Source organism: Babylonia areolata, chromosome 25, assembly GCF_041734735.1.
Source record: "Babylonia areolata isolate BAREFJ2019XMU chromosome 25, ASM4173473v1, whole genome shotgun sequence".
Taxonomy (NCBI): Eukaryota; Metazoa; Mollusca; class Gastropoda; order Neogastropoda; family Buccinidae; genus Babylonia; species Babylonia areolata.
In genome coordinates this window covers 18,824,160-18,851,667 of record NC_134900.1, presented here as the reverse complement: position 1 = coordinate 18,851,667, position 27,508 = coordinate 18,824,160, and the positions used below count along the sequence as shown (strand labels likewise).

Below are 27,508 nucleotides of genomic sequence, written 5' to 3'. Positions count from 1 at the left end.
AACTCTGATCAGTTTGTCAATGTTTGTGATATCTCGTTTTCAAACTGATAAAAGATTGTCTTTTTTTACCAGTAACTGATATTGTCTCATTATTGTGTATATTTCATCTTAAGTACACGGTACTCTTAAATTATGTGAGTGTGCAGGGATGGGTGTTCTTTTTGTGTGTGTATATAAGAAGAGCTACTCTTGCAGTTTCAGTTTTTGTGTGTATAGCAACATGTGTGTGTGTGTATGACTGTGTGTGAAAACAGCCTGACTTCAAGTTTCAAATTTCAAGTACATTCCTTTTCATGTGGATGATAGTTAATCTTTATCGTGTGGACAATGGATGATTTGTGTGTGTCTGTGTTAGAACACTCAACCTGTAGTTTCAGTTTTTTGTTGCTCATGAACATGTTTGTGTGACTGTGTAAACAACCTCTGCTCAAGTTTCAACTTTCTCTCAGTTACTCTTTATTGCGTGTGTTCCCAAGTGTGAATGTTGATACACAAAATTTTAGTGTGAATCTTAATATATTTAAAAAAATCTCTGTTGTGTGTGTTCCCCAGTGCGCATCTACAAGTGTTCTCTGCTGGTGACCAACTGTGGCAAGTGTCTGAGCATGGACGCAGAGTATGAATGTGGCTGGTGCGGCAGTCACTGCACGCTGCAGAAACACTGCACCACCGGCAACTGGCTGGACCGCACCGCCACGTGCCCCGGACCTCAGATCCTCAGAGTGAGTGATCGTCTTCTTCTCTTTGGTTTATTGTCTGTCCACTGCAAGGTAAATTTAGACACACGCCTCAGACCTCAGACCTGAGAGTGAGTGATCTCTGATGTTTTTTCTCCTTTCTTCTTCTTGTTGGTTTATTGTCTGTTGATTGATCAGGTGATTTAGACATGTATACATTCAGCACACTCATACACACTCACACAATGAGTGTGAAGAATGGGTAAGGGATAGGATGTGGGGAGGGGGGTTATTAAGAAGAAAAACAGCAAAAACGGCTAACAATGGATTGGATGGAGGAGTGCATTCTGACCGGCATTGTCAGGCAAGAGATATCAGAATTGAAGAATGATAAGGGTTTTAACAAACCAAACAAATAAAGAATTGCTGAATTATGTTTATTAGGATGTCATTAATTGAGAAACACTGAAGAACTGCTGAATTATGTTTGTAAGAATATCTCAATAATTGATAAACCACTGATGAATAAAGTTTGTTAGGATATATCATTAAATAAGAAACCACTGAAGAAGTTTGTCAGGATGTGGCAATAAATAAGAAACCACAGACACAGATGAATCAGGATGTCACAGTAATTACACTTTATGTTTTTTAACTGAAGGCGTGATCAAGCGTTGGGTTTTATGTGAAGATCAGGCAGCTTTTTTTTGTTGCTTTTGTTTTGCATTTTTTTATTTTTTGGACAGCATATGTGGTGTAGCTTATATAGATCAGTCCACATGTTTGACACCTTCTTGAAACTGAAAACTAAACTGAAAGCAAGAGCAATGTAGATGTGGTGGTGGTGTCCTAAGGGGATGGTGTGTGTGTGTTGTTACAGTTCAGCCCAACAACAGGCCCCATCAAGGGCAAGACCAGCATGTCCGTCACCGGCCTCAACCTGGGCAAGACCTACAGTGACATCAGTGGGGGCGTCACTGTGGCTGGGGTCAAATGCGAGGTCAAACCGGAGCACTATGAACCGTCATCAGGGTATGTATCGGACAGGGAGGTAGAAATCACAGTTTTCCTCATCAAGTATTTTTTCTTTCTACTTCTCAGCATTAAGTACTGTACACTATCATATAAACGCCTTCTATCTGATAAAGCCTAAACCCCCCCATTTTGGTTTGAAACCGTGCCAGGGTAAAATACCTTGTAAACACCCAGACCCCACTTTGAGGGGGGAAAATATGACCAAATTATAATTCAGTTTGTTATTTGTGATCATGTTTCTTTACAAAGCAGTGGAAATTTAGATCAAAAGATAGAACTTTGGATGAGAGGTCCATGTGTCATTGAAAAGACCAATTTAAAAAAAAAAATTCATTCACAGCAAACTATTCTCCAGTCTCTGCAAGTGTGTGTGTGTGTGTGTGTGTGTGCGCTCATGCAAGTGAAAGAAAGAATACAGTTGAGTGAATAATGAATATTTGTGACTGTACTCCTTTTTCATTATGGGCTGCAACACCCACATTCACTGGTATGTTTGAAAAGGCTTATACATGTACGACTGTTTTTACCCTGCCTTGTAGGCAGCCACAGTCCCATTTTCAGGGATGAAGAGTTTGCCATGAGTGACGTTTCTGTGCAGATTTGTGTGTGAGACAGAGATGACAGATGCCGTGAAGAACGGAACCATCACCGTTGTGGTGGACAACCTATACACAGCAGAATCTGACTCCCCATTTACCTATGTGGTAAGTCTCTACACTTGATCTTTTCATTTTTACAGCCTAACTGAGGTTCGTGTGTAGCATGCACACTTAGGACACATGAAATGCAAAAGGGTTGTTTATGGCAAAATTATGTAGAAAAATCCACTTTGATACCAAAACAAGTACACTTGCAGACAGAAAAAGGGTGAAAAAAAGGATGACACTTCACTTTTGCAACATGCTTTCCAAGGGGGAGCAGACAGAATTTTCCCCAGAGAAATCTGTTGTGACAAAATGTAATACAAATACAGTACAAATAATATGTCTGCAGACAGGTCCAATGACTGTCAGTTGTGCTGTGAGTGTTATTTAGCTGATGACCATAATGTACGGCCTGTTTCAGGACCCAACAGTGACTGGAATCATTCCCAAAATGGGCCCCAGGTCAGGGGGGACCACTCTGGTGATCATTGGCACCCACATGGACGCTGGTAGTGACGTGTCCATTGACATCGATGGAGGAAGCTGCCAGGTCATCAAGTGAGTGCTTTTCATTAGATAAGGACACAAGTCAGCTTTAATACAGTCTTTTTGTTCGTGAAACAAAGACTTGAAGAAAGCTGAAAAGTTAGATCCTATGCTCTTCTGGCATATATTGGAGGTGTTTTTTGTTGTTGTTTTTCTTTTTACAGCAGATGTAGTATGTATATGGGTCAGCCCAATTGTCTGAACAACCTTTTTGAAACTGAAACTGTTTCATGTTGAAATAACAAAACTAATTGAAGAGAAAAGAAAAAAAAAAACAGTTTGAAAAATAGATGAATCAGAATCAGTGGAAAACAGTTTTGCTGTCAGCCATAGAAATGATATTACAGTTTGGAAACAATATCTGGCAGCATGCAGTAGAGCTCTTTCAGCAACACAAGCAGGAAAGTTGTGAATGGTTTTCATGTTCGGCATCATATTACTCTGTAGGGGTTTTTTATTTCTCTCTCAGTGTTGACCAGTGTAGTTTGCAGAATTGATCCTAGGTTTTAAGCAGATTGTTTTTCAGTACAACAGCAGTATTTTGTGTTGTTTTTGTCTTTCTGTGCAACATCATTACTTTCTGTTGTCTTTCTGCACACTGTCGTGGTTAACAGTTCTAATATAGGAGCTTTTTTTTGTCATAGCTTTCATTGATCGTTACTGCTTGGTTACAAGTAACTGAACCATGCTGGGTGTTACTTTTTTAGGCGGAATCGCACGATGCTGGAGTGCATTGTCCCAAAGCAGTCAGGGGCCAGTAATCAGGCCAGGGTCAAGGTCAGCTTTGGAGGTCATGAAAAGAGCAGTCCAGAGCCCTTCACGTATGCCAATGACCCCAACATTTCCATGATCGAGCCCAAGAGGAGTATTCTGAGGTGGGTGTATGTATGAGTGCCATGTGCATTAGTGTGTTGTGCAGTTGTTGGAGAGGAAAACTGATATGTACATATTTGAGAATGTTTGGTTGTTGTGTGGCTTAAATTTCACCTGATTGTTGCTATTTACAGAATTTATCTCCTGTTTTCTCTCTTTCTTTTATGGATGTGTTATGAGAATTACTAACAAACAATGAACATTTTTAAGATGGCTGGGTTTGTCAAGACTAAATCTTATGGTTAGAAAATATAGAAAGCACAGCAGCTTAGAAGACCGATTTATATACCAGACTACACAGCCAAATACACATGATAAAACAGTTTTATTAAAATCCAGTGTTTGTGTTTATCTTTTGCATAATATGTCTTGATTGTGTGTTTTATAAATCTGAAACTTTCTATCTTGAGGAGTGTCTGATTGTTAGATAGTTTGTTGAAAAGAATTTCTGTAGTTGGGTTTCATATCTTAAAATATTTTCTGTTAGAGGGCTTTCTCATTAAATGATAACACCTACTGTACAGTACAGTGTTCAGTTACGTGTGTGTTGTATTATAGTGGTACATACCTTGAATCATTGTGTACATGTACGTTCTGTTACAGTGGTGGAACTTCGATCACAGTGATAGGAGTGGGTCTGGATTTGATTCAGAAACCTGTGTTCTTCATCACCTATGGTGGTCAGTTTTTCAAAAAGGTGAGTGCAAGCCATACCTGTGTGTGTGTGTGTGAGTGTGTCTGATGCCTGACTGAATGTAACAGGAAACAAATGATCAGCACCAAAAGGCAGCTGTCAGTATACCCAGGTTGGCAGCCTGTTTTGCAAAGACTCTGTTTGTAATTTGATTCATTTCACAGTAGAGATATGCATGGTAATTGTGTGCAACTATGACCAACAGTACAGCAGAGGAGGCAACTGCTGTGCTGGCTATCAGAGCTAGAATTTGAATATAGTGGAGAGTTTCTAATCCAAGTTGTATCCCCACCCTCTTAGCCATGAGGGCTTTAAAACGGCATTGATGTGATGATATATAGATATTTATATAGCACTTATCTTTGGTTGGAGACCAAGCTTTAATAAGCGCTTTTCAAACACGTTCATTTGTACAACAGGCTGCCTACCTGGGTAGAGCCAACTGATAGCCGCCATTGGACTCTCATCATTCATTTCCTGTGTCATTCAATCATGCTTCAGTCACGCACACAAATACTCATACAGACGTGTAACATTTTACATATATGACCATTTTGTTTATTTATCTCGCCATGTAGGCTGCCATACTCCGTTTTCAGGGGTGTGCATGCTGGGTATGTTCTTGTTTTCATAACCCACCAAACACTGACATGGATTATGATAATAATAATAATAATGTACATTTATATAGTGCCCTTTCTCTCTAATAGCTCCGGGCACTTTACATGAAAGAAGAATATTACAGGTTACATAAAACATACATGACCACTCTTTCTATAAAAAAACAACAAAACCTCCCCCCTTGCCCCCCCACTCACTCTCCCCCTCCCACTCTACATATATCCAAAGTGAGCTGACATGGGTGGTTTTGGAGAACAAGGAAGCTGATAGTGCTTGTAGATAGGTTTTAAAAAGATGAGTTTTTAGTGATGAGCGAAAAGCAGAAATAGAATCAAATGTACGGCTATGATGAGGAAGTTTGTTCCAGATGTGAGGAGCAGTAAAGAAGAAAGAACGTTCACCGTAGGTTCTTGTATTGACACAAGGAGGTTTCAAAAGGTAACAGTTAGAGGAAGAGCAGAGATTTCTTGCGGGAGTGTAAACACTGATAAGGTCAGAAAGATATATAGGTCCTGCGGAGTGGAAAGCAGAATAGCAGAGACACGCAACTTTGTATTTAATTCTCGCTTTAATGGGGAGCCAATGTAGAGTTCTGAGGTGAGGAGAAATGTGATCAGTACATGGGACTCTGCGAGTCAGACAGGCAGCATTGTTTTGAAGTTTTTGAATTTGCTGAAGAATATTATGTGGACAGCCTATGAGAAGAGAATTACAGTAGTCAGTTTGTGACAGCACAAAAGCAGAAATAAGAGTTTTAGTAGTTTCAACAGAAAGGTATTGACGGATAGATTTGATGCAACGAAGTTCACAATTGACAATGTGTATCAGATTTACTGCCTGAGCATGCATGCTGAGGTTTGAGTCAAGGTTCCTTGCTGATTTAGAAAACTGAACTGTGACATCACCAACCACAATAGAGGCAGAAAAAGAAGACATTCTTGCACAGGAAATAATCATAGCTTCAGTTTTAGTTGACAAAACTGCAGCTATGATTATTGTCAACTTTAGTTTGTTGAATGTCATCCAGGATTTAACATCGAGAATACAATCCTGCATTGACAGAATCAGACTGTGTACTTGGTTTGGTTCTGCAGACTTTTGTAGCTGAGTATCATCAGCAAAAGAGTGGTGAAGAACAGAATGGCCAGAAATGACATCAGAAATAGGAGCAGTATACAGAACGAACAGAACGGGGCCCAAGACAGAGCCTTGTGGCATGCCATAGGAGATCAGGGTTGGATCAGACTTAAAGTTACAAACACAGACAATCTGGAAGCGGTTGGACAGGATCTTTAACTTAAATATTTGATCTTCTTTGTGTGTATTCACTTGAAGTGGGTTCAGACACTAGCATGCTTGCACATATGTTGACCGGGGAGATCGGAAAAATCTCCACCCTTTACCCACCAGGTGTCATTACTGAGATTCGAACCCGGGACCCTCAGATTGAAATTTCAATGCTTAAAACACTCAGCTGTTGCAGAAAAGAAAAAAAAAAGCTTCTTTCTGTTTTCCCCACAGCTGTGCCACCTGGAGAACACGTTAACCATGGAGTGCCAGGTGCCCAGCCTGATGAAGCCAATCCAGGCAGCCAACCTGAACATCACAGAGACCAGCCCCCTGGAGGTGCACTATGGCTTCACACTGGACGGCGTCATGACCCACAAGAACATCTCCCACAAGCCAGAGTTCGGTCCCCTGCTGCTGTACCCTGACCCCCAGCTGAACATGTTCCCTGGGGAGGACCAGACCAAGGAGTTCACAGAGAAGGACCTGCTGGTCATCAATGTGAGTGCTGGTGTGACAGAGTTTGTGTGTCATTTTTGTTTGATTCTGTGTCATTTTTGTGTTAGATTTTGTCAAGTTTGTGAAATATATTTTGACATTTTTTTGTCAGAATTTTGTGTCAGAATTTGTGATTTTTTTGTGTCAGATTTCATTCCAGTTTTGTATTAGATTTGGAGGTGGGGATGTCAGATTTGGTGTTGTGTTGTATTTTTGTCAGACTTTGTGCCATTTTTGTGTGTCAGACTTTGTGTCATCTTCATGCTAAATTTTGTCATTTTATGTAATTTTTGTGTTAGATTTAATTTTTGTGTCATCTTCATGGCAGATTTGGTGTCAGACTTTGTGTCATTTGTGTGTCAGATTTGTCATTTATGTGTCAGATTTTGTATGTAATGTAAGCTGCACAAAATGAAGGTGAAATCAGTTCAATCTCAAACAAATAGCCTCACACAGTTAATTCTCCTTGACTGCTGAATCTTGATGAAATGAAATCAGTGCAGCACACAGTTTGAAATGCAGTTACTGCTTTTTGGTTAGATGTCAGTGATGTGATTGACTCTACTGAATGAAAATAATGATGGGATCCCAAGAGGAAGATGTCAAGATTGAAAATGGTGACTTTTTTACATCCTGATGATAAGCCTGTATCAGTGAGATTATCATTAGCCTAAGCACTGGTGTCATATTTTTCACATGCTGCAATAGGTTTTTTAATCCTGACTAGCACTGATGTCATATTATTTACATGCTGAATATGTTTGGGGTTTTGGGGTGTTTTTTTTTGTGTTTTTTTAACCTAACCAGCACTGGTGTTGTAATATTCACAACATATTCACATGCTGAATAGGGTTTTTTGTTTTTTTTTAAACTTAATTAGTGCATTTGTTGTATACAATATGAAGCATGTTTGATGACCAGCATCCTTTGTGAGATATTCACACAAATTGAAGAGTGAACTTTCTCTGACTGTTTCCAGGGTCGGTTCCGCATCATCAGCAATCTGATGGCATCCGTGTCAGTGCATGTGGGCAATGAGGAGTGTGAGAGTGTGGCTGCCACGGATACAGCCATCACCTGTGAGCCTCCGTCGTCAGCCCCTGACGGCACAGAGTCCACCGGCATAGCTCCAGTCATGGTGGGTTGATCACTGTGTGTGTGCATCTGTGTGTGTGTATGCTGGCATACAAGCACATTGGTTTGTAGTGAAATGTGGTTGCTCACTATGTGTGTCTGTGTATGTGCAAGCATACATGCACATAGGTGTGTGGTCGCTGTTTGTGTGTGTGTATGTGTGCAAGCATACATGCACATTGGCTTGTGGTGTAATATGGATGTTTACTGTGTTTGCGTGTACAAGCTTACACGCACATAGATGTGTGTTCATGTTCATGTTCTTGTAATAACTGTGGTGTAAGGTGCTAACCAACATGTGAACGTTCAGCTTAGTTTATTTTTTCTTTCAGGAAAAAAACAAAAGAACTGTGCTTTAGTTGTGGCAGTGGGTTTCAAATTCTCTGGAAAACTAACCAGTAATTTCATGCTATTTCAGTTTAAAACCAGGAGAAAACAGAAAATGATATTAAAAACAAAAAGTAAATTTTGAAAAAAATTAAATTGGCCTTTTAACATTAATTAATGTTCTCTTCCACGTGTCTGATTGTGTATGTGTGCATGCCTAAAATCTTATTGAATGACAGAAGATGAATGATGAGTGCTCAATGACAGCTGTCAGTCGGCTCTACTCATGTAGGCACCCTATTGTGCAAATGACCCAGAGTTTGTAAAGTGCATAGAGCTTGGTCTCCGACCGAGGATAAGCGCTATTTAAGTATTCATATCATTGATTCATTTCAAGAACTGTACAGGGTATTCAACCCTGAAATGGCCCTTTTGCATTCAGCTGGGCTTCAGTAAACAACTTGATTCGATTTAAATTGATTTGTGACAGGTACGCATCGGCAACATGGCCAAGAAAGTGGGGTACCTGCGCTACTACGAGGTGTCGAACACCAACAAACCGATGGCCCTGGGAGTGATCTTGGGCGTGGTCATTCCCATCCTGGCCATCATCGTGCTGCTGACCGTGTGCGTGCTGCGCCGCCATCGCAAACACAAGCCGGCCACGGACTACATCCCCGATGTGCTGCAGGACTATCAGGGCAAGAAGGAGGAGGAGGAGATCGGCTTGAACCATGTGGCTGTCGCTGATGTCAACGGGCAGATTATGGATGAGAAAGGTACAGGAAGCTTTGCCTCTTCACGTGGGCACTGGTGGTAGTGAGCAAAATTGTTATGAAGCATGGAAACTTAAGCCTCTTTTCAGAGGGCAACCAGTGATGAAAAGCAAAATATCCAATCCTTTTCACTCCAGATGGCAATGGATGGTAGAAAGCAAACTTTGGGGTTGACTGCGCTATGTGGCCTCAAGTTGCTGGCTTGAACATCTCAGAAACCAGCCCTCATGATGGGTTTTCTCTCCAGATGGTAACAGGTTGTTAAAAACACTGTAGATGGTGACAAATGGCTGAAACAAAATGTCAGCATTGCTCTCCAGATGGTAACAGGTTGTTAAAAACACTGTAGATGGTGACGAATGGCTGAAACAAAATGTCAGCATTGCTCTCCAGGTGGTAACAGGTTGTTGAAAACACTGTAGATGGAGACAAATGGCTGAAACAAAATGTCAGCATTGCTCTCCAGATGGTAACAGGTTGTTGAAAACACTGTAGATGGTGACAAATGGCAGAAACAATATCAGCATTGCTCGCCAGATGGTAACAAATGGCTGAAACATTTTTCTCCAGATGGGGATTGAAAACATCAGCATTTCTTTCCAGATTGTGGTTTAATTAACTATGTAAGCCATGATGTAAGTAATGATAGGTAGCATTACTGTATTCTTTGACTCCGTACATGGAACGTTACTGCCTTTGCCTCTGCCCACCCACCATCCTGCCCTCACACTTCACACATGGTTGTTGTGTTGCAGACTGCAGCCCCTACATCACAGAGCTGCTGAGTCAGTTTGAGGATCCTGCCCTGAGACAGAATGTCACAGCCATGTTGATACCTCGCAGCAGGCTGGACGTTGGGGAACTCATCGGCAAAGGTCAGTGTCCTCTTTTTCCTGCTTGGGACAGCATGAATTGTGCTTGTGCTTGAGTTTGCATTGAACTTATCCCTGTTTTGCCAGTGAACATGCACTGACACTCAGAAGTCAATCCAGCTTGATGGAGGACTTCACCAGCAATGTTTCATGATTTTTTCTGTTGACAATGATCTTGCAGTTAAAGGGAACTAACCTCGCCAGTATTCTTCAGTGATTTACCAACAGATTGACCTCCCACTGATGTCTGGAGTGCGCTGACAGCTTATGTCCAAAGTTGTATGCTACTGAAAATCAGTGTGCCATATATCTTTGCAGATAAGTTTTGAAAATTAGAAAGAGAACTTTAACATGGGTCTTACCTTCTGTATCTATAATCTAGTCCTGAAATCAGATCTGCCGGTCAGTGTTTTAGAGAAAAATTTAATTTGCTGTAACATGGCAAACATAAATGATAGGTTACTTTGATTGTTCTTGTTGCATTGTGTAAACAGCAAGGTTTAAACTTTAAGAATTGTTTGTGTTGATATGATTATTTCTTTTGTTTATTGTATATGATTATTTGTTTTGTTTATTGTACTTTTTTTGTTGTTGTTGTTGTTGTTGAGTGTGTAAATTAATGCACCAACTACAAATGGAGGATGCAAACTCAGCAAGCATGGAATGGGTTAGTGATAACATGGTGTTAAAACTGTGTGTAATCAATATTTTTCTAGCATTACAATTATTTCGTTTCACATGATTTTATATGACTTGGCAGCCAGTGTTTGGAATAAAGACTGTTTGAACTAATTATGATGTTGTTGATTTGTTTGGTGTTACATTACTGATCATCCTCAAAAAGCATGAACAACAGGCAGTGTGATGTCTATTTCAAACAGAGGAAAAAATGATACATGTTACTATTTTTATTGTCTTTGAACTTGATAAAAACATGAGTCAAGTGTAGATGAATGATACTCTCGCAAACAGTTCTGTCAGAAATATATAGGTGAAGCGTGAGTTTTCTAGAATGAGTGTTCATTTGCATTATGCATAGCTCCATTAGAGAAGCCACAGCCCAGTGAAGAATCTTTTACATGTTGTTGAAAAGATGCATAGTTTTGTTGTTTTCAGTTTGGATGGTTGTAGCAACTGATTGTGAGCATGGTGTCAAATGTGTTTCACACTTTGCATGAGTTACAAGAAATATGTAACATGTTCATGTGACCCCATGGGGTGTCCAGAAATAAACGTTTTGAAATGTGGATGCCCGTGCACAGAGCCAGGGGCAGTGAAAGCACTGATAACAGGTGTCTGTGTGCTGCTTGGTTTGCTTGGTCCCTTAGCTCCATGGGGAACTGTTGGGGCACTGCGATGCTGACTCCTGCACTAGCCTTTCTCCATTCTGGACGATCATGTGTGAGTGATGGAGTGTCTGTGTGTTTCAGGTCATTTTGGTGCAGTGTACAAGGCCCAGTTACAGAGGGGAGACGACAAGTCTGCACAGGTGGCTGTCAAAACTTTGCAAGGTAGGGGGGATGATATCTAACCTGTTATGTCAAACTGTGTGGCTGTGTTTTTTATGTTATCTGTGTATGTGTGTGTTTGAATCTGTTAAAAACACTATTTTTGTTTTGTCTGTAGTTTATTGCAGATACCGTGTCATGTCTAATTCATTGAAAGCACTGTTTCTGTTTTGTCTGTAAATTGTTTAAAAGTGTTTGGTTTGTAATTTATTGAAAACTTTGTTGTTTTGTCTGTAATTCATTGTAATTCGTTTTGTCTGTACTAAGCCTCCGTCAGTTTCTGTGCCTTGGGATTTTTGTGCAAGCAGTATTTAACTCTGAGGTATCAGCCTAAGCAGAATTTTAAGATGGTTTGAGAAACTGAAATAGTGCATATGGTGGGGCAGCAAAAACAAACAGATCAGTAGGCACCCTATAACTGACCCCTCACACCTGAAAATGAGGGTCCAGAGACTACTGGTTATGGGTCAGACTACAGACTTTGAGCCAGAGGTGGTACACACACAGGTGGCCCCCACAGAAACACAGGCACTTGCTTTTGGAAGAAATTAGATAATTAGGCAGATTTGATGTCAATCTGAAGCCCTGCAAAGTATGTTTCTTTAGATGTCTTGAGGCAGAACTACATATTTGTGTTTAAAAAAAGAACAGGCATAGTTTATATGTGATTTTGTATGCAGTATTTTCTGAGAAATAAAGAATTAAAAAAGGTATGTGAAACAATTTTTGCTGGTTATATGACTATTTTTCATAACCTTATGTCTGATTTGTTTATAAAAAAAAAAAATAAAAAAAAAATAAAATAAAAAATTAAAAAAACCCCAGCACATATAGACATATAAGAAATACTCATATTTCAAAAGTATTTCCATACTTCACACATAATTTTGTTTGCTCTATATTTCTGAGATATAAGATACTAACATTGTGCAAGTGACAGAATAAGAAAGGTTTTTTGTTTTGTTTTTTTCCATATAACCAGCCTGAAGGCAAATTTCTGTACACTGTTTCACTCTTTCAAACAATAAAGTGATTTGATCAGTTGGAGTACATTTCTGGATGAGTGTAGAATGGGTGCAATGCAAAATGTTTGCTGTTGATCTGAGATAGGTAACACCACCTCATTCTCCCTTACCTGGATGTGCACGTTTTCTGAAAAATGAAAATATAGATGGAGTATGTGTTTGTGTAAATACTGTGACAATGAGAGAAATATCTTGTTGCATCTAAGAATGAATAGTCTGTCTGCAAAAATGTTTACCATTGATTACAGTATATAATAAGTAATATAGTGTGTAAAATTGTCTGTGATTAGAAACTCTAGGAGAGCTGGACAGTACAAGGTCTTCAGAGAAGAAGCCTCCCTCAGCCAAGTGTTTCGGCCCTTAACTCCTTACGCTCTAAGGGGGCCAGGCCACACCCAGGTCATGACTCCTGGATGCCTTTGTATTGCTGCCTTTTTTTCCCTGGTCCTCAGCAGGTTCAAACCCACGCCTCCAGGGTGGTTGCCACTTCAGGACTGAGTCACCTTTTCTGGCAGACGTTTTAACCACTGAGCTGTCATACGCCTAGTTTGAGTAGTGAAATTTAATCCTTATGAAATTTACTTTCATCCCTCCTCAACCAGAACTCTTTTCTGCTGCTTCTGCCATTGCCTTGAGAGCCTGTATCCTCTCTCAGCCAAAAATCGACAGCTGTTTCATGAGTCTGTTGGCAGATGCACTCAAAAACCCTCTTGCACCAATCTCTATGGCGAGGACTTGGCTAGGAAGCCAGATTCTCTCAGGCTGCTGGCTAGACTAGCATACTTCTTGGTCTTGTAAATGTGGGCTTCCTCCATTCTGCTTTTGTATGGCACAATGAGCTCAATCAGAATCGCTTGCTTCGTTGCCTTGGAGTGGAGTACTATGTCAGGTCTCATGCCACTCTTGCTGATGGTTTGAGGTGTTTCTTCCCCTCTGGTAGGTCAGCTGTGCATTCCCAATCTTCAGGTCACCATCAAGCAGCCCATGTTTCCATGCTTTGGGTGTTACAGCTGCTCCTAGCCAGACTTTATTGCCTTCTGCAGAGCGGAACTCTGCTGGAACTTCTGGTAGGGTTGGTGCTCCTTGGACATTGCTCACCACATGTGCAGTTTCTTTTAGCACTTGGTTGTGCCTCCATGTGTACCATCATTGGCTCAACGCCGCTTTGCATGAGCTGAGGACATGTTCCAATGTTTGCCATGGCAGAGTGGGTACTCAAGGTCATCTGCTTTCCCCCATTTCACCAAGTTTGTATTCAAAGGAAGGAGGTATTACACAGATCTTAGGATGAAGCTGATCCTAAGAGGGGCCATGTTCCACATGTCACTCCAGCTGAGGCTCCATTGGAGTGCATTTTCCCATGTTGTCCTCTGCCCCTGCTGGCCGTGCTGGACTGCCGTCTGGACTCTTATCATCCTCTTCCTTCTTGATTTCCTGTATGATCATGTCTCTTTTTGCTTTCCCCTTTGCCTTGGACCACCATTACACTGTTTCTGTAATGCAGTGTGGTGTGTTGTGTGCAGCTTCTGTTTCTCTAATGCAGTGTGGTGTGTTGCGTGCAGCTTCTGTTTCTCTAATGCAGTGTCTGTGTGTTGTGTGCAGCCAAGAACAGTGACAGTGAAGCCATACAGAACTTCCTGAAGGAGGTGGTGGTGGTGAATAGCTTACAGCACCCCCACCTCCTGGCTGTGGCCGGTGTCTGTCTCACCGCCAGTGACGATCCCATGGTTGTCTCCCCCTTCATGGCCACAGAGGATCTCAAGAGCTATATTGGCGAACCTTCCAAGGTTTGGGGGCATGTGTGTGTGTGGTGCACTTCAGTTTGCGTGCTTTCCAAGGTTGGGAGGGATTTGTGTGTAATTGAGCACTTCTGTTTACATGTATATATTCCTGATGAGTTTAAGGTTATGGTTAAAGGCCCCATTGTGGTTTAGAGCCTTTGAGGCGGGGAATTTTCTACTGTGTCTAGGGCTTGGGACAGACGGAAGGGACCCATTTCTCTCCTTTATTTGAGATGTTTATTTACTATGTGTCTGATCAATATTCTTGTGTGAATTCCACAGGCACGAGCAGTCTTTGGTGTATGTGTGAGTGATTTCTAATGGCACTTTGGTGTATGTGTGTGTAAATTTCACTAGCGCTTTGGTGTATATCTGTGAATTCCACAGGCACTCACAGTCTTGATGTATGTGTGTGAATTCCACAGGCACTCACAGTGTTGGAGCTGCTGAGCTTTGGTCAACAGATAGCCGACGGCATGGCTTACCTCCAGGAGGTCAAGGTTGTTCACAGGAACCTTGCTGCTCGCAACTGCATGTGAGTTGTGTTATGTTGGCCAGATGCTGTGAATGGACCTTTCAATTGTTTGTTTTGCTGGTAGTGTGAGTGTTAAAAACTCACAACAAAATATGAAATATTACTTGCTATAAGGCTTGACAGTCAAATGTTCAAGATTTTCAGTATGAGTCAAGTTTTAATTGAACATTGATATGAAGCTAAACATTTCCATTTAATCTTCTTCATTTTCAGTGTGACTCAAATGAAAAAGAATGTTTTAAAGATTGATATGAATTTTGATATTTCCATTTAATGTTCTGGATTTTTAGTATGTCTAAAATGAAAAATTGTAATAGGATAGGGTAAAGAAAATCATCACCATAGCCAGTTTTGCAAAATGTCACAGTGGAGAATTCTGTTATTTTGCCCTATCCTTTGAAATAGAAAAATAGTTGTTTAAAACTGTTCACTGCTTACCAACTGTGTACTCCCAATGGTGCTGATACCTGATGAGAATTCATGGAACACACTCGCCAGGAGGTCAGTTTGTTGACTGGTGTTCGGCAGAATTAGAAATCACTATCTTTTTTTTTCCACTTTGATTTTTCTCAAGCATGTTACCTGTGGGCTTTGTGCCTTTTATTATAACTGGTTCTCAATGCTGTCAGTGTCTTTATGCCTTTTGTAACTGGTTCTCTCAACGCTGTCAGTTTCTCAGCGCTGTCAGTGGTCTTTATGCCATTTATAACTGGTTCTCAACGCTGTCAGTTTCTCAACACTGTCCGTGTCTTTGTGCCTTTTATAACTGGTTCTCAACGCTATCAGTTTCTCAATGCTGTCAGTGTCTTTATACCTTTTATAACTGGTTCTCAATGCTGTCAGTTTCTCAACACTGTCCATGTCTTTGTGCCTTTTATAAGTGGTTCTCAATGCTGTCAGTGTCTTTATACCTTTTATAACTGGTTCTCAATGCTGTCAGTTTCTCAACACTGTCCGTGTCTTTGTGCCTTTTATAACTGGTTCTCAATGCTGTCAGTGTCTTTATACCTTTTATAACTGGTTCTCAATGCTGTCAGTTTCTCAACACTGTCCGTATCTTTGTGCCTTTTATAATTGGTTTCCCATACTCATTTGTTCCCCCTCTAACAGAGTGACAGAGGATGGAAGGCTACAGCTGACTGACTACGGGATCACGGCCTCCCTGTTCCCCCAGTCCTACTACACTGCCCAGGACAGCCCTGCCCAGCAGCTGGTCAAGTGGATGGCCCCTGAGACCATCGAGAACTTTGACTTCACCTCCAAGTCAGACGTGGTCAGTGCACATGGCAGTCCTACACTGTTGAAAGTTGTCATAGCCATTTTCAGATTTATTTTCAAGGTGTCAAAGTGTGGACCAATCCTTTTATGTTACACCACATGTGCTGTAGGAAATAGTAGTAGCTGAAGTTTGTGTGGTTGGTGGTGGTATGTAGATGGGTGTGTGTTAATAAACACAGGCAGTGAACAGTCTCTTCACAGAAAGTGTATTCATTTCTATCATCATGAGTCTTGCTTTGCTTATGCAGAGTGAGCATTTTTGCTTTCTTTTTAGTGCATGTAATATTTTTGTTTTTGTATTTGTATTGTATTTGTATTTCTTTTTATAACAACAGATTTCTCTGTGTGAAATTCGGGCTGCTGTCCCCAGGGAGAGTGTGTTGCAACACTACAGCGCCACCCTTTTTTTTATGTATTGGTGTCTCTAAAAAAATTTTTTATAGTTTCATTGAAAAATATTATCTGTATGATGTGATATAGAAATACTGAATAAAAGATTTAACAAGGAATGAATTTCTGGATTTATTTTGTACAGGAAATCACTCAGGTTGGAAGGTGATAGTGCTTCTGTTGAGCTGTGTAAAAACCACATCACATCTGTTTTGGTACTGGATCACTTGTTGGTATAATTTTGTTAGTTGGCAACAACTTGAGCTTGAAAGTATGACATGTGGAATTGTTTAGGCGATATCCTGTCTACCAGCAGGAAAATCACGCATTTAGATGCTGTTAGCACTGTATATGTTCAATTTTTTTGGTGACAAGATTTTGTGAGCTGTAAGATAACCCATCTAAAATTGTGCTTTGTGACATACAGTGGGCCTTTGGCGTTGTCCTGTGGGAACTGCTGACAAGGGGCATCACTCCATACCCTGATGTTGAGAACAGCAATTTGCTCCCTTACCTGAAGGAAGGTCGGCGCATGAAGAAGCCCAGGCAGAGCCCTGAGCCGGTGTAAGTGTTTTGAGGAGTGACAAAAAGTGCCAGTCTCTCTTTTTCCATGTTGTGTGATTGTGAGTTTCAAATAAAAAACCTATTTTAGAAATAGAACAGCTTGCTTGGTTTATGTTTTGTTTAAGGATGATCATTGTTGTCCCTGTGATCAGTAATATGGTTTGATTGTTTTGTTTAAGGATGATGATTTTTGTCCCTGTGCTCAGTAATATGGTTTGATTGTGTTTTGTCAAGGATGATGATTTTTCATGCATGTAATGGATGTTTTCCCTGTGAACAGGTACACGATGATGGTGGCCTGTTGGGATGCCTCCCCTGACAAGCGCCCAGACTTTGCTCAGCTGAATGACCAACTGAAGAACTTCACAGTGGCTGACAAAGGGGACAGTGACGCCACCGCTCTCCTCAATGATTCTGTGGATGTGGGCGGCTCTACAGAGTACCTGGAAGTCATCGGCTGAGGTGGAACCACTGTGTTAGATCAGTCATGATCTGTGCAACGTTGCAACATCAGTGATGCATTTATCTGTGTTTTGATGATGAGGTCGCCTGTGTTTTTTCAAGCATTCACTTGACGCTTGAGCGTATTATTGACTTGTCCCGGACTGGATGTTGTTGGACATGTCTGTGCATCAGTGGACGAGTGTGGGAGTATTCTTGCAACGATGCTGCAAAGTCAGAGTGAGCCTTGAATGCAGAGGTCTAAAGTGAGGGTGATTTTTTTTCTTTTTCTTTTTTTTTCCTTTTTTTTCCCCCCTTTTGCAAGTTGAAACATTGCACCACTACGTACATTTATCTTGCCTGACTGGTTGGACTGTTTCTGGAGCCAAGTACTTGAACACATGGCTTGCATGATGCAGAGGTTGCATGGGGGCTGTTTGTTCATAGACCTGAAAAGAACACAGCTTAAAAACATGCTGGACAACAGTCTGAGACAAGAGAAATGTGCATGGAATTTAGAACGAGTTGAGATTACAGTGTGTGAGACCAGTTTTGTCAGATTGATTGAAGTGTATGTCGGGAATGCCGATGTTTGATTCCTGCCAGTGCGATGCAAAGTCTTGCTGTTGGAAACAACGTGACTTTCTGACAGCCTCAGCATTACCGTCGTGCTGCTTTATGATGTGCAATTTTTACGTCAGTAAATCAGTCTCATGTCCTTTGATTCATTTTTGATACCATCTACTGTGTCCTATTTTAGTGTCGGTGCTCATACGCTCTAGAGAAATGTGTGCAATTGAGCAACATGGATTGACCACAAACCAAGCGTTACGTGTGTAGACAGTGTTGCTTTTCATCACAGAATTAAATAGTGCTGTTTGTGAATGACTGCATTATGTATACACGCCTGCTGTATAGTTCTTTTTAGTACATGAATTAAATGTTTGCCTTGAAACTGTTTTATCCAGCGACCACATGTCAGCAGCGTTTCAGTTTTGTCTGCGTGTACTCTTGTACTTTACCACATTCAGGTAGCTAATGAATTTGCGTTGTTTTAATAAATGCACAAAGACTAAATAGGTTTACATTTTTATTAGAGATAACATGCCATGGTATGATGGGTTTTTTTTCTTGTCTTCGATTTTAAGAGAGAGGGTGTGGTGTAATTTCTTAAGAACGTGTGTGTGAGTGTGTGTGCACTTTGCCAAAGACAGCAGTGCATTTATTCACTTTAAGACCTATTTTTATCATTGGTCAGTATTATATTGGTGATCTTGTCAACAAATTAACATTTTGATCTTATCCCCACATATATGTCAAATCGTATGAAAGTTAGGAAAACACTAAAAGGTGTAGTGACTGATATTTTGGAAAATAATAGTGAATATGCTTGACCAGAACATGTTTGTCCCATTGCATGGGTTTCATCGCCATGGATCAAAGTGGAAAACCAAGTTAATTGTGGATCACACACATTGAAGGATATGTTTTTAAAGACTTTATTTAATGTGAAATGCTGCCAGTGTCATGATCACTGATACTAAAGCGAGTGTTTTGGCAAGAGACTGGGTTCCCTTGTCCTGTCTTAGCATTTTCAGCGTTATGAGTTGTCATCACTTCATGTTTGAAATCTGTACCTGCACTGCCTGGAACCGAAGAAACCACACAGAATCACTGATGCTGTGACTGACTGCACAATGGTTAGCCTGCCTCTTCTTCTTTCAAGCTGAGTTGCCACAATCAACATGCTGATTTTTTGCTACTTTCACTTGGAGGGATGCTGTATTTTCCCTTGGTGGTGAAAGAACACACACAAACAAACCAAAAGAAAGCTTAACCTAATATATTTCCCCTAAGCTGTTATAGGAGTCAGTGGTCATGTGGTCAGTATTGGTGTCCTGAGGTCTGTGGTTCACAACCCTGCAGTACATGGGTACTGTACATGGGAGTGGAGATTTTTTCCAATCTCCAGACCAACATTTGTGCAGATGTGCTAGTGCCTTAATCGTCAGTACACACATTAAAGATCCCAAATCCAGACCTGTGTTCAACATGTTATGGAGACCAACATAGCTGCCATGCAGTAACCCTTTCTCCAGACATGGTATATGGCTGCCTGACAGACCCAGACATGACCACACTCCTAGAGCCCAACTCAAAGAGAGCTTGTGGGTGCTCCACTGTCCAGTATAAAGAATGAAGAAAAGACAGACAAATCCTGCATCTGCCCGAGGTGAAACATGAAACAAAGAGAAGACCAAGAAAGGAGGTTGAAGGGCAACACCTGACACGGGTGATACAGCCATATGTTGTGCATGCTTCATACAGTTGATACATGTGGTGAAATCTCTCCAGCATCACAGGGGTAAAGAGGTTTGTTTTACTTTTTGTTCCCTACTCCCTTATTTGTGTGAGTAATCCACACAACCTTTCCTGGTAAGTTATTACTGACCAGAGCTGACTTGCAGCCAGGAGAGAACAGTTTTCTAAATAAATGTCACATATTGTGTGTTTTAGGGGTGGTTTGTATATGTTTAAGAAATGAACTTGATCCAAGCTCACTGTGTGTGTTTCTGTATGTATGTGCACTTGAGAGAATCTCACAAACTTTTGTGACAGTCTATTTATTTGTGCATCGGATTGAACAGCACACTACACACAAAATGAAGGACTGTACAGTGCGTTGTACTTAAAAGTAGTGGCTTGACAATAACCTGCGTCGCTTATCAAGGTGTAACCTGCTGCTTGCTGTGTGTGAACGTGCAATAGCACTTGCCCCCACTTCTACTGTGGCTTTTTAGAGTTGGAAACCCACAAAGATCCCTGACTTTATTGCATTATATATAACTGTAATCTGTTGTTATTTTTCAAGTTGCAAGCGACAACTGCTTTTATTTCTCATGACAGATTGTGTATATTAAAGAGTGAAGTGTTTATTTTCCTGGTCACAGAAAGCGATATGTTTTGTAGGAAGAGTTACATGTGAAAGAAGTCATTGCATGAATGTGAAAGAGAACCACTATGCATAGCTTGATTCACATATTCTATTGTAATTTTGTCAAGCCTGTGTTTCAACACAGCTGCAGACATGATAGCCTTGAGCAGTTCATGATCTTGCTGCCGTTCATTTTATGTAGTACTTTCAAACTCCTCAAATTCCTGTATACTAAAGCATGCCCCTGTCTACCCTCATGTCCAGATGAGGTTTGCAAAATGTGCTGTTTAAATAGTAATGACAGAATTCTAACTTCCCACCACCAAACTTGACAACAGCAAGCAGGACCTGAAAGAATAAGCTAAAAATATATTCAGTGCCAGGTGCTGTTTGATTGTAGCCAGCAAACGTGAAGATCATCCCACTTTATTCACTGAAAAATTGACTGCAGCCAGTTTTCTGTCATTTATGATGGACCATCAGGATGTTTTCATTTTAATTTCATCTGTTTGCTGTGTGTGTTTGACCAGTAAGAACTAAGGTGACAAAACAAATACTATATGCATCATTACATAGAACCTCCTATTCAGGGTACAGGGATGCTGAATGGTTTTCTGCTGTCTGTGTCTGTGACTACTGGGGTCTGGAAAGAACACACACCAAGTGCCTGTAAAAGCACAGCTGTTGGACAGTGGTTCTTGCTGTGGAGAGGGGCATGGATGGAGGGTGTAGTCATGATGTTATCTATAGCCCTGTTCACTGACTCCACAACTAAACTGTATGATGACCGTGTCTGACTATAGCCACCAGAACACCAACAGAGGCTACTGCTGCCCTGACTTTCTGGGCCAGAATTTGATTATAGTGGAGCGTCCTTCCCAAGTTACATCCCCACTCTCTCAGCCAAGAGGGCTTTGGGACAGTCAGTGTTGGGATGATCACCAAAGGCATACTAGCCCCCAAGGTTGCAGCACTTAGTGCAGTGCAGTGTTGCCCCCTGATGTAAGAGTCATAGTCTGTCACAAAAGACAATGCTGAAATGAATTCCTGTTGTAGTGAAGAAACCACTGATGATAGAGCTGTTACTGTGCTGATGACCCAACATGAAGCCTTGTCATTCTCTGATTTTAGCCCAGTGTACTGTTGTCAGTATTCACTTGTGCTTGTTCTGAACCAGCATGTACACACAACCATGCTACTGGACATTAGTATTCCACAACAGTAGTGTCCTTGGAGGGCTGTGTTGCAGCGCAACACTGATATAGCTCTCTTTTCCATTGCTGGAGCTTAGCTATCAGTGTGTTATAATGAAGTTATCAAAATCTTTTTTCTTTTTCTTTTTGATTGTACCACTTCATATGTTAAATGTGTGGATTGGATTGTTTCTTGGATTCTTTGTAAACTGTTAGATTTGTTGTTTATAAGTGGCAGGTTGATAATGGTGTGTATCTGATAATGAAATTATAAGAATAGAAGAATTTTAACTCTCGTATGTCACATGATTTACTCAGTTGTGTCGAACCACATCATCTGATCAGCCAGAATGGAATAACAAGTAAAGTATGCCATTAATCTGTTCACAAATGTTGTGTGTTAGTGAAGTCCATAACTCTACCTGTATGTTAGTCTGTGCACCAACTGCACATTTTAGGACCAATCACTTTGTATGATCAGTCAGCTCAAATGAACTGGATTGTGCCAAACATCATGAACTTTGTTGAAGCCAGTGACTCATTTGTATCAGAGAAGTTTGCTGCCTTCTTTCTTGAGCTATGCTCAATCAGAGCTCCATTGTTGAAAAGAGTAAGGACACGTTGGAGCGGGCAAAAGTCTGTTTTCAAAGTTCATTGACAGTTCCCCCGCAGAGATCCAAGTTTTGACACACAACCAACAGACCTGGAGAAATCTGGTGATCATTTCTACTGTGCGATGGCCCAACAACTCTTCAAAGAGTTGAGGGACAAGAAGACGATGACAGTTCTTGATGGCCTGGGAAACAGAGGGTGTGGCAGTGCCTACATTTGGTGAAGTGACAGGTCCTGTTGATCCACAATTGATGTATAAAGATTTGTAGTTCCATGCAGTCAAGTGTGTCAAAAGAAGAGGGTCAGAGGTGAAAGAAATATGCATTAGTGTTAATCCAAGAACCAATGGGCAATAACTATTTAATCATGTTATATATAATTGAAATCTCTTGATAAGCATGCATACACTGAGGAAGCTGATGTCCTTTCCCAGGGTGTGTGTTGTGATCAGAATCAGAATGGTGTTATCTACTGTTTGGTTGAAAAGACAAATGCAGATGTTGGACAGTTTTCACTGCTTTGCAGACAAAGTTTCCCTGGCATCTGCAGCCCCTCCTACTTGAAAAATGCCTCAAATCAACAGGACAAAAAAGGGAAAGAGAAAGGAGAAGAAATAGTGTGTGTGTGTTTTTTTTTCAAAGTCATTGAAAATCATCAGCTTTTTTGTCATTGGCCCAAGTTAAGACCAGCAGCTCAAATGGACTTTCTTCTGCCAACATGCCTGCCAATTGAGGAGCAATATTTCTTCATATAGTCTGTCTTCACTATATATATATATATAGTGAGAACCGTCAAGTGTATCACTGGATTCAGCTGTGTCAGTGAGCTTAGCACAACTGTTTGTACACTGACTGTTCTGTGCACATAGTACATTGAATTTCGGTTTGACATGTTTTGCCGCTTTGTGTATGTCTTTGTTTTAAATAAAAGAAAATTCTGTCTGGTTTGGAGTGATTCTGTAATGAAATGACATTTTAATCAAACTAAATGAATTTGACATGAACTGATATAAGAAAAAAAAGTTGGATTTATTTACGGATTATACAAAAGGCATTTGATTTATTTGCTGATGCTCTTCTGTGGCATTTTCTGTGGACACTGCTGACATACTTTAAAAAAAAAATTCTTTTTTGCCTTAGCTTATATATTTCTATAGCAATTGATGTTTACCATTTGCCTTAGTTTATATTTTTGTAGCAATTACGATTTCGATTTCCGATTAGTATGTGAGCGAGATTATGATGCAGTTTATATTTTTGTAGCAATTAGTATGTGAGCAAGATTATGATGCAGTTTATATTTTTGTAGCAATTAGTATGTGAGTAAGATTATGATGCAGTTTATATTTTTGTAGCAATTAGTATGTGAGCAAGATTATGATGCAGTTTATATTTTTGTAGCAATTAGTATGTGAGTAAGAACATGATGCAGTGTTGCTTTTATTTCAATTTACATTTAAAGCATTTGTAACTGTTCTGAATGTACATTTTCAAGAGATTGGAAGGAAAATATGTGCTTGTTTAATGAGATTATGCTTACTTGAGTGAGTTTTATTTTTGTTTTTTTAGTTCCATCCTTGCGAAGCATTTTTTCTCACATCTCTTCATCCATGTCTAGTTTGTTATGCTGGCATTGCAGAGTCATACTATGTGTTTGAGAATCTGACTGACTGAAGATCTTGATTTTCAGCAACTTTTGTGAACACAGTGACATCCAAAACGGTCCATTTGATGTGTTGTGTAAGCAGGTTAGGGATTTATCGGGAAAATTTTACTCTCTCTCTCTCCCTGGTGGGAACAGAATGGAACAAGAAAACCAAACACTGCCACTTATTTTCCCTTTATCCATAGTTTTTAAGTCTTTGGCCTGCTGTATTTATTGAAGGCAAAATATCTGTTCTGTGATTTGTATCATTTGTGTGTAAGTAGTGTGAGTGTGTGCCTGTTGAAAACGGTGCTATGTGTACTTATCACCTAAGTTTGTAAGGCACACTTAAGTGTGTGCGTGTGTGTGTGTATGAGTGTTTTAATCATGATTGGTAAATGATATTACGAAGTCAGTAGTAATACTAATTTATGCCATCCATGTATGTAAATGTGTTGTGTATTTTATATACTTTTGGTACCTTTTTTTTTTTTTTTTTAATCTGATATTTGGATAAAGCTCAGCTTTCAGTGTCTCTTTGCCTTGTGTGGTGTGTATGTGGAAGATGCTTTGAAGAACGCAAACAATAAACAATACTTTGAAAAAAGGAAAGGGTGGAGGTACACAGAAAGTCATTATTTGATGAACTTTTACCTGGCCATCACTCAGAGCATGCATGCAAACAGCACGGCCTGGTGCTGCCACTACAAAACAGTTTTCACTTTCTTTAATAATAATAATATTATTTTATTTTTATATAACGCTATAATACAAGCATAAGCAAGCTCTAAGAGCTTTACAATCCAGTATCTAAAGTGAAACAGCATATAAAAAGTAGTAGAAACATAAAACAGAATCATTAATATTATGAAAACACAATGCATAAAACTCATAAAGTAACATACTATCAATACTACAACTGTTACACTCCAACACTCACACTAACAGACACACACATGATTAAACGGCTGAGATGACAGCAATTTTCACTTAAAATACATACATGTAAAATGGAACACAATTGTAATCTGCATGCCACAGATTTTGTAAAAATTGTAAAATAAAATTTTGGATAGAAAAGGTAAAAGGGGTAAAAATGGGTCATTCTCTCTTTCGAACCACACCACCATCATCCAACTACCCACCCCCATTCTCAATACTGTCCCATCACACACACTCACATTGCCATGGGCAACAGGTGTCACAGCGTTCCAACCAGTCTGTATACACAACACCACAGCTATAAGACAGATGCCTGCAGCAGCATAACCCACTGCACTTAGGCCTTGAGTGCATGCATATATTTCTGTGTACCTATCAGGGTAGATTTCCTCTTCAGAATTTTGCCAGAGGACAACAGTTTTGTTGCCATGGGTTCTTTTTCAGTGCTCCAAGTGCACAGGGGACCTCTGTTTATTGTCTCATCCAAATGACTTGATTTTAAGTCTTTTTTTTCTGCCCCATCTGCACTGTTTCAGTGGCATGACTCCCACGCTGCTCATTTAGATTCCCCCATTCATGGCTGTCCGTCACAGTTCCAGCGTCGGCAGTCCGCAGGGAATGATCAATATTAGGTCGCCAGGAGGCCACACACCAGAGGAGACCCTGCACTGCTGCTGAGTCACTTCGGTGGTGTTGAGTGGTGCCTGTTCTGATCTAACGTACTTAGGACACCACCTGCTAAGCCCCCTACTAACGACAAGAATGGTTTAGTCGTGGAGCCAGACTGAGTGGAGACCGCCACCACATCCCTCAAACAACAGCCCCCCATGAATCTGCCGACACTGAAGACATTGACAGGACTCACCCCAAGCACGGAAGTGGAAGGCTATCGAAATTGAGGTCACCATGAGAGCAGGGCATGAAAGGCCACAGACTATGAGACTGTTATGTTTATATTGATGATGATGAAGGAGGAGGAGGATGACGATGACGATGTCGCTATGGAGGTCCATTTTGGTTTGGGACTGTGTGACAAGGCTGTACTCTTCGCTTCCTGTCATAATGATATCCCGGCGTTAATCAGGCCCGAGAGATACAGACACTTGCAGTGTTGGTCAGGTAATTAGAGCAACACACCCAAAGACGCATCCTTGAAGTGGATGACACTCGACCGTGAGGTCCCAGTCTCCCCATTTAAGCCCACAGCACACTCAACTCTGGGTAGGAGCCGGCCACGGGCCGAAAAACCCACCTCCGCTGGGATTCGAACCCGCGTCCTCCCAGCCGTCAGTCCGCGACGCTAACCACTTCGCCACGGCGGCTGGTTTCAAAGTCAAACTTGGTAGAAAGGGCGAGAGGAGAAATCAAACCCAGACCCTCGTGGACATTGCATAGGCAGATAAGGAGCATTCTGTCACCTTCCTACAAGACAGCAAATGCTTAGTGACCAATTCACTGAAATTGGTTTTCATGAGTGAAAGTCCTTGCAGTCTTTTGGTGAGAAACCACAGAAGGTGGAGTTTGTTGGTTTTCAGGCTAACTGGATTTGGTTACGAATACAAATAAGCGTATTGCAATGGAAGTAACAACACCTTGCCATTGTATTTGGATCAGTAACACCCCCCACCCCCACCCCGCCCTCTCTCTCTCTCTCTCTCTCTCTCTCTCTGTGTGACAGATTTTTGTGTGGGACTGGTTGGAACATGCAAGAGAGTGTTCCAGGAGTCAGTTGCATTGCTTGGTTCTAACTTTTTGACAGTTGCACGTGACTAAATGCCTGCGTTTACCGAACTACGCCATTGGTCAGCTCCATTCTACACACAGTTAGTAACGGGTTACGGCCATACTAGGCTCTTCCGTCCGAACAATGCAACTGGCTCCAGGAGTTTAAAGGAGGGAGAGCGATACAGAGAGAATGTGTTTTTGAAAGAAGAGAGGAAGTGACAGATTCAGATCATCTACACACATTCAAACACACACACACACAGGCACGCATAAACACAAACAGAAAAAAAAACTTGGGAAAAGCATAGAAACTGGAACAAGGAGGCATTGAGCAGGTAAATACACAGGGAGAACAGTGTGTAAAGACATTGTGACAAAGGCTCTGTAACAGGGAAAACAGTGTATGAAGACATTGTGACAAAGGCTGTGTAACAGGGAGAACAGTGTGTAAAGACATTGTGACAAAGGCTCCGTAACAGGGAGAACAGTGTGTAAAGACATTGTAACAAAGGCTGTGTAACAGGGAGAACAGTGTGTAAAGACATTGTGACAAAGGCTGTGTAACAGGAAGAACAGTGTGTAAAGACATTGTGACAAAGGCTGTGTACCAGGGAGAACAGTGTGTAAAGACAGTGACAAAGGCTGTGTAACAGGGAGAACAGTGTGTAAAGACATTGTGACAAAGGCTGTGTAACAGGGAGAACAGTGTGTAAAGACATTGTGACAAAGGCTCTGTACCAGGGAGAACAGTGTGTAAAGACATTGTGACAAAGGCTGTGTAACAGGGAGAACAGTGTGTAAAGGCATTGTGACAAAGGCTCCGTAACAGGGAGAAGAGTGTGTAAAGACATTGTGACAAAGGCTCTGTAACAGGGAGAACAGTGTGTAAAGACATTGTGACAAACGCTGTGTAAAAGGGAGAACAATGTGTAAAGACATTGTGACAAAGGC

General features: G+C 40.9%; 1 protein-coding gene across 3 annotated transcripts in view; it reads left to right on the top strand.

Moving 5' to 3' along the window:
- LOC143299370 (plexin-A2-like) overlaps positions 1-24,425 on the top strand; it is a 128,587-nt gene extending 104,162 nt beyond the window's left edge. For all 3 annotated transcript variants that reach the window (XM_076612520.1, XM_076612521.1, XM_076612519.1), the window contains exons 12-27: positions 553-722; positions 1,558-1,709; positions 2,311-2,416; positions 2,778-2,914; positions 3,610-3,777; positions 4,379-4,472; positions 6,612-6,878; positions 7,855-8,013; positions 8,827-9,115; positions 9,868-9,987; positions 11,415-11,495; positions 14,120-14,304; positions 14,724-14,833; positions 15,944-16,106; positions 16,929-17,065; positions 17,346-24,425. In XM_076612520.1, coding sequence (XP_076468635.1) covers positions 553-722; positions 1,558-1,709; positions 2,311-2,416; positions 2,778-2,914; positions 3,610-3,777; positions 4,379-4,472; positions 6,612-6,878; positions 7,855-8,013; positions 8,827-9,115; positions 9,868-9,987; positions 11,415-11,495; positions 14,120-14,304; positions 14,724-14,833; positions 15,944-16,106; positions 16,929-17,065; positions 17,346-17,526 — 2,519 coding nt within the window. In that variant the 3' untranslated portion in view covers positions 17,527-24,425. The remainder of the gene's footprint in view (positions 1-552; positions 723-1,557; positions 1,710-2,310; positions 2,417-2,777; positions 2,915-3,609; positions 3,778-4,378; positions 4,473-6,611; positions 6,879-7,854; positions 8,014-8,826; positions 9,116-9,867; positions 9,988-11,414; positions 11,496-14,119; positions 14,305-14,723; positions 14,834-15,943; positions 16,107-16,928; positions 17,066-17,345) is intronic.
- Positions 24,426-27,508: the final 3,083 nt, after the last annotated feature.